General features: G+C 40.6%; 1 protein-coding gene across 1 annotated transcript; it reads left to right on the forward strand.

Annotated features, from left to right (window-relative positions):
• Positions 1-448: 448 nt before the first annotated feature.
• On the forward strand, positions 449-3,237 carry LOC110293592 (PRAME family member 12-like). Its single transcript, XM_021161472.2, has 3 exons — positions 449-735; positions 1,236-1,817; positions 2,604-3,237. Exons 1-3 carry the CDS (start codon positions 449-451, stop codon positions 3,235-3,237), a joined length of 1,503 nt encoding a protein of 500 aa, XP_021017131.2.
• The last annotated feature ends 4,238 nt before the right edge of the window (positions 3,238-7,475 follow it).

Genomic DNA, 7,475 nt, shown 5'->3' on the forward strand with positions numbered 1-7,475 from the left:
ATCAAGTCCAGTCTGGTCTACAAAGTGAGTTCCAAGACAGCCAGGGATATACAGAGAAACCCTGTCTCTAAAACCAAAAACCAAAAACCAAAAACCAAAAAAAAAAAAAAAAAAAAGTGTCAGAATCAAGTGTGAGTCTCCTGTTACAGATTAGAGTAGGACTCACAGGGAATATTGGATCGGAATAGGCAGAATATCATGGAAGATCTGTTGAAATGGGTCCTTATATATTACCAGGAGGACCTTGAAGGAATGGTGGCAATGAGAAAGCTGGATAATGTGTTATCTGAATAACAAGGTTTCCAATGTCATCAGACAAGTGATTGGACCTCTGCCTGGTTTATTTATTTGGGATGAGGTGGGGGTAAAAGGCTTGCTAAAAGTGTTTGAGATGAAATATTTTCTTCCTTTGGATATTTCCTTAGCATCTGCGTACCTGAAAGCTACGATGAGCTTCAAAGACCCACCAACACTCTGCCAGCTGGCAAGAAGAAGTTTGTTGAAAGATGAAGCCTTGACCATCTCTGCTCTGCCGAACCTGCCTGTGCAACTCTTCCCACCACTCTTCAAGGATGCATTCACCAGCAAACAACCTAAGATCCTGAGCCTGATGGTGGCAGCATGGCCCTTCCCACTCCTTCCTGTGGGAGCTCTGAGTGGGATTAATCACCTGGAGACCCTGAAAGCTGTACTAGATGGCCTTGATTTGCTGATATCACAAAAGGATAGACCTAGGTATGTGAGTCTAAGGTAGCATGGAGGAATGTGTGTGGATGAGAGGAAGTGAATACAGGATTCACAATGGGTCCAAGGTGAATCAGAGGCTTGTTTTCAAAGATATATCTATTTAGTATTTATAAGTACACTGTAGCTGTCTTCAGACACACCAGAAGAAGGGATCAGATCTCATTACAGATGGTTGTGAGCCACTATGTGGTTGCTGGAATTTGAACTCTGGAGTTCTGGAAGAACCATCTCTGTATCCCAAATCAGAGGCTTCTGTTGTACAGGTCAGTATCTTTTAGAGTGGAAACAAAGAGGCAGGACTCTGGTGTATGAAGGACAGCTGAAAACAGAAATAGTGTACATGCAAAGAGTATGTCCCTGCCTCTTCCCCAGCCACTGAAAATGGAAACTTTGTTAAATGAATTGATTTAAGGGAAGTTGAATTATGGGTCATGCAGATTACACATTGTGTGTCCTGTCCTATGAATGTCCTTCTACTATACTCACAGCAGGTGGAACCTAAAAGTGCTTGATTTGGGAAATGCCCACCAGGACTTCTGGGATAGTTGTGCTGGATTACTTCGTGAAGTCTGCTCTCAAGATGTCTTTGGCAAGAACCAACCAGTGGGAAATCATCCCGTCCTAGCGGGAAAACAGACCATGACTATAAAAATGAATCTTTCCCTCAAGTCCTGCCGATATTCTGAATACCTAAACTATTTGCATTGGTGGGCTGAGCAGAGAAAAGATGGGATACAGGTGATTTGTGAGAAGCTGGAGTTTACGGGCATTCACTGTCATGAACTAAGGTTCTTGAAGTTTTCTTTTGTAGCCTCAATCCAGGAATTGGCAATAAAGACCACACACTGGGATATATATAACCTTGCATTGCTAGCCCATGGCCTGGGCCAGATGAAAAACCTCCAGAAACTCATTTTCATGAACATCAGGAGACCTGCTTCCCTTACAGACCTAGAGGAAGCCCGTATTGTTACAGAGATCTTTTCCGAGTTCTCCAAACTGCATAAGGTCCAGCATCTCCATGTGAATAATGTCTTCTTCCTGAAAGAACGCCTGGATCTAATGCTCAGGTAAGAAAGGACAGAGAGCTTTATTCAGGGGTGAGGAAATTATTTTGTTGTTGTTCTCCTTTATATTAAATATGAGTTCATATGGTTGCTTACATTTATATAGATGTGAGCTTAGCATATTTGATATAGTACTTTATGATGCTATTGCATCCTGACTTGTCACCTTAGTAAAACCAGACATCATGTAGGTGTCCATGATTTTGAAAACGTTTCTTGAGAAACCCTGATGATGGATAATTGATCTATAGAATATATGAGATGTTATACCACATGGCCTGTCATGTCAATTCTTTGCTCGGAACTATATGAACCATTTGCATCTGCCTCTGACTTTCCATGGGTCAGAGGTAATTTGAGCACAGGTTGGGGCTGAGTAGATGGGAAATGAGTGAATTACAGTGGTCATAAGGAAGCCCTGTGAACAGAACAGAGTCTTTGTGGAAGCTGGAGCACATGGAGATAAATATTGGCAGAGCTGGGAATGGTTTGTGTGGTTTCCAGTTGAAGATCCTGCATTTTCCTGTTTATATCACCTGTCCCCAAATATGTTTTGTTTTTACTAGTTCATAGAGATCAGTAGAGCTGAGGCAGTACCAGACAGTGATGACATATTTCATACATGGAAGAACATGGTAGCTCTCCATCAGGGAGCAACCTGACCTTGATATTAATAATGATCTGACAATGACCTTTGGCTAAGGAAACTCTGCTACTTTGAAATAACAGCCTTTTCTCTGTTACTATTGAACTTGAGTGAGGTAAACCCCCCCTTCTCTCTCTCTCTAGGTGCTTTGAGGGTCCATTAGAGACCCTTGCTATCACTTATTGCAGTCTTTCAGAATCAGACATGAGGTATCTGTCCCAGTGTCCAAGCATCCATCAGCTCAAATACCTGGACATGAGTTACACCACCTTCAAGCCTTCAAGTCATCGATTTCTAGGAAGCCTACTAGAAAGACTGACAGCTACTCTGCAGACATTAAAATTGAAGTGCTTTAACCTCACCGACTTCCAAATCCGTGACCTTCTGCCTGTGCTGAGCCAGTGTTCCCAGCTCACTCAAGTTGATTTTGCGATGAACGAATTTTCCATGGTCAGCCTGGAGAAGCTGCTGCAGCACACTACCAACCTCACACAGCTGACCCTGGAGAAGTACCCTGCCCCTGTTGAAGTCTATGATCACTGTTATGATGTTATTCCAGACAGATTTGTACAACTTTGTTCTGAGCTTATGAACACACTCAAGGGTGTAAGGCAGCCAAAGCAGGTCTATTTTGTGAGTACACCATCTTTACGTAATTATGAATTCTTCATTTATAATTTGGAGGGCATGGATTCTTCTGAGCAATTAATAAGGAGAGGTCTTTCCTGGGCTCAGATAAATGGAGATCAGGTCTCAAGAGACTCATTACAGTTATAGAACATATGTATTCGAGCATTTTGAATGTACTTTGGAAAGATAATTATTTCATTTTCTTTGAATGTCAGTCAAATTCTTCTGATTTGAGGTAGTTGTGTTGAGATGGAAAATCATGAGCTTATTTTCAGCCTAATGTCTACAGTACAGACACACCCTTGAACAGCAGCTATATCTGAAAATTGTAGGGCTGCATTCCAGCAATTTCTGAGTATGAGGGACCCTAGAAGTAGGGAAGTGGATAAAGAGTGAGGACATTATAAAGATCATAATGGATTTGAATAGGAGGGCTCTGTTTCATTCTCCTTGTGGATGGCATCCACCTTTTGGCTCTCCCCTTACTGTTCTACAGTATATGGACTTATTTTTATGGAGTATAAGTCTGACTGAACCTTGGAGTCCTTTGGTATTAGACTTTTATCACTATTAAGCTGTACCTCTTTCTTGGGGATGTCCAGTAGCCTGCTATTATCTTCTACCACCACTGTTACCATTATAATTTCTCATAGGTTCTAATAAATCTGTTTTGAACAAGAAATTGTTTTTGATTTACTGAGTAAGTTCTCTGACAACATCATACTTGTGTATTGTGCTTACCCTGACCCAATAATCTTGTGTCCCCTTGTTTTTGCCTCTTCTGCCTCCTAGATCTTTCAGAGTAAACAGTGACACAACATGTTCTTTCCTTGGAGAGGCTTTATTTTTTTTTTTTAATTTTTTTTTAAAGATTTATTTATTATATGTAAGTACACTGTAGCTGTCCTCAGACACTCCAGAAGAGGGCGCCAGATCTCGTTACGGATGGTTGTGAGCCACCATGTGGTTGCTGGGATTTGAACTCTGGACCTCTGGAAGAGCAGTCGGGTGCTCTTACCCACTGAGCCATCTCACCAGCCCTTGGAGAGGCTTTATAATCTTATCCTTCATGAGACCCTCTGCAAAATGCTATATGGAATCTTTTGGAGATGTGGCTCAGAGGTAGATAATGCTTGCTGCTCTTCCTGAGGAGCAGTGTTTGATTCCCTGTGCCTACAACCATCTTATCTCCAATTCCAGGTGTCTGACCTTTTCTCCAAGTCTGTAGAAACACTTGAGTAACCTGCATACACTGAAACAGAAGAACTCACATACCTAATTAGAAACAAATAAAAATAAATATTTAAAGATGAAAGTGAATACATCAAAACAGACAATAAATCCCTCCATACATTGGTGAACGCATTGGGATTACCTGAGCAAACTACAAACGTGTAAAGTAGTTCCACTGGTGATGCACATGTATGATCTTTAGAGTAGAGGAAAAGCCTGGGGACTTACGTTTGTGGTTGATTGTACCTGTAATCCTGCATAGTTATAAATCTGATTTGTTCTACTACAACCTGTCCACCTGTACAACCGGTTCTGCATATCTACTAGGAACTGATCATTACAAAGTTTAAATTAGAGAGTAAGTTTGCTGCCTTCAGTCAGTAAGTCTTCCAGAGGTAGCACTTTTCTCATGGATTTATTTTCCTTAGCCACAATCCGGTAGCCACTTTCTTTCTCAAATGTTGCTAGAGTAGATTTGGACTGTTAAAATCTTGAGCACCTTTATAGATATATTTGTTTTCACAGAATCTTGTATTTTGGTGGCTAAAATTTTAAGAGTCATCTATTGCACTCACAAGGCTATCTTATTAGATATGCCAGACCATTCCCTACTCCAACAACACAGGCATAAGGCAGCAGTGCATTTTTTTTTCTTTTCTAATATAAGATTCATTTATTTTATGTATATGAGTACACTCTAGCTGTACAGATGGTTGTGGCCATCATGTGGTTTAAGGGACTGGAACTGAGGACCTCTGCTTGATCTGGCCCCACTTGCTCCAATGTTTTATTTACTATTATATGTAAGTACACTGTAGTTGTCTTCAGGCACACCAGAAGGGGGCATCACATCTCATTATGGATGGTTGTGAGCCTCCATGTATTTGCAGGGACTTGAGGTCAAGGCCTTGGTAGAGCAGTCAGTGCTCTTAGACACTGAGCCATCTCTCTAGTCCCTGCAGAAGTACATTTCTGACTCTGTAATAATCCACTTATAAGTGAACTTACCATGGCTGTCATATTTGGATATGGTTATCCTGCTCAGAATTTTATTCTTTTTTTTTGTTTTTTTGTTTTTTTTGGTTTTTTCGAGACAGGGTTTCTCTTTATAGCCCTGGCTGTCCTGGAACTCACTGTGTAGACAAGGCTGGCCTCGAATTCAGAAATCTGCCTGCCTCTGCCTCCCGAGGACTTGGATTAAAGGCGGGTGCCACCATGCCCCGCAGAATTTTATTCTTAAGATCTATTCATTTGCCTATAAAATTCATGATGCCTTTGTTTTTCATAATTGAATAATATTCCACCATGTGAATAATATTTGGTCTGTAGATGCACCACATTTTCTTTATCCATTCTCCAGTTTAGGAACATATAGTCTTTTTCCATTTTTTGCCTGTTTTGAATTAAGTTTCTATACACATAGGTGAACAAGGTTTTTGTGACATGGTGGTACATCTTTTGGGTATATGCCAAGGTGTGGTATGGCTGGATCTTGTGGTAGAATTATATTCCTAGTTTTCTGAGCAGCTGCCAAAATGTTTCCAATATGATTGTACAAGTTTGCACTTCCAACAGCAAAGGAGAAGTGTGCCCTTTGCTTTATTTACATGCTGGCCAGTATGTGTTATCACTTGAATTTTGATTGGAGCCAATGTGATGGGTGTAAAATGCAACGAAAAAGTTGTTTTGATTTGTATTTCTCTGATGTCTAAGGACTTTGTACATTTCTTTAATTGCTTCACCACCTTTTGAGATTCATTTGTTAAGCATTTGCTGTTTAACTTTGTGCCCTATTTTGAAATTATGTTATTTGTGTTGTTAGTGTCTAACTTCTTGATTTCTTTATAAATTTTAGATGTTACCACTCTGTCAACATCTAAACCCATCTGTGTGGTTGGTGGAAATCCTTTCTCAATGTGTAAACTGCCATTTTGTCTCATTGATGAAATCCTTTGCTTTATAGAAGCTTGGCATTCTTATCAAGTCCCATTATCAGTCGTTGATCTTACAACCTGATCTATTGGTGTTCTGCTCAGGAAATTGTCCCTTGTACCACTATATTCAAGGGTATTTCTCACTTTCCCTTCTGTGACATTTAATGTATCTGGTCTTATGTTGTGTTTGAATTGAGATGGTGATTGCATTATATCTGTAGATTGCTTTTTGTATGGTGGCCATTTTTCACTAAGTGAATTGTTGTTATCCATGAGCAGGAGAGATCATTCCATCTTCTGATATCTTCTTCAATTATTTCTTCAGAGACTTGCAGTCCCTTTTCATACACATCCTCCACTTTCTTTTTTTTTTTAACGTCTGTTTTTTTTTTTTAAGATATTTTCTTTATTTACATTTCAAATGTTATCCCCTTTCCTGGTTTCCTCTCAGAAAGTCACCAATCTTCTCCACCCTTCTCCCTGCTCCCCAGCCCACACACTCCTTCCTGGCCCAGGCATTACCCTATACTGGGTAGGTAATAGAACCTTCACAGGACCAAGGGTCTCTCTTCCCATTGATGACCAGCTTGGTCATCCTCTGCTGCATATGCATATGAGTCCTACAATATGTTTCTTTTAATTGGTGATTTAGTCCCTGGGAGCTCTGGAGTTACTGTTTAGTTCATATTGTTGTTCCTCCTATGGAGCTGCAAACCCCTTCAGCTCCTTGGGTACTTTCTCTAGCTCCTTCATTGGAGACCTTGTGCTCCATTTAATGGATGACTGTGAGCATCCACTTTTGTATTAGTGAGGTACTGACAGAACCTCTCAGGAGACAGCTTCTCAGGAGATCAGGCTCCTGTCAGCAAGCACTTGTAGGCATCTGCCATAGTGTCTGGATTTGGTGGTTGTTTATAGGATGGATTTCCAGGTGGGGCAGCTTCTGGATGGTCCTTCTTTCAGTCTCTGCTCCCTACTATGTCTCTGTCACTCCTTCCATGGGTATTCTGTTCTCCCTTCTAAGAAGGATCAAAGTATCCACACTTTGGTCTTCCTTCTTCTTGAATTTCATGTGTTTTGCTGATTGTATCTTGGGTATTCTGAGTTTCTGGGCTAATATCCACTTATCAGTGAGTGCATATCATGTATGTTCTTTTGCAATTGGGTTTCCTCACTTAGGATGATATCTCCAGATCTATCCATTGTCTAAGAATTTCA

The sequence above is a fragment of the Mus caroli genome, unplaced genomic scaffold, assembly GCF_978045245.1.
Source record: "Mus caroli unplaced genomic scaffold, Mus_caroli_1 scaffold_6, whole genome shotgun sequence".
NCBI classification, from domain to species: domain Eukaryota; kingdom Metazoa; phylum Chordata; class Mammalia; order Rodentia; family Muridae; genus Mus; species Mus caroli.

Bases quoted from the DNA above. Each gene is read 5' to 3' on its own strand.
- LOC110293592 (XM_021161472.2), top strand. From the start codon at position 449: ATGAGCTTCAAAGACCCACCAACACTCTGCCAGCTGGCAAGAAGAAGT. The intron at 736-1,235 runs GTATGTGAGTCT...CTATACTCACAG, and splicing joins TCACAAAAGGATAGACCTAG to CAGGTGGAACCTAAAAGTGC. The intron at 1,818-2,603 runs GTAAGAAAGGAC...CTCTCTCTCTAG, and splicing joins CGCCTGGATCTAATGCTCAG to GTGCTTTGAGGGTCCATTAG.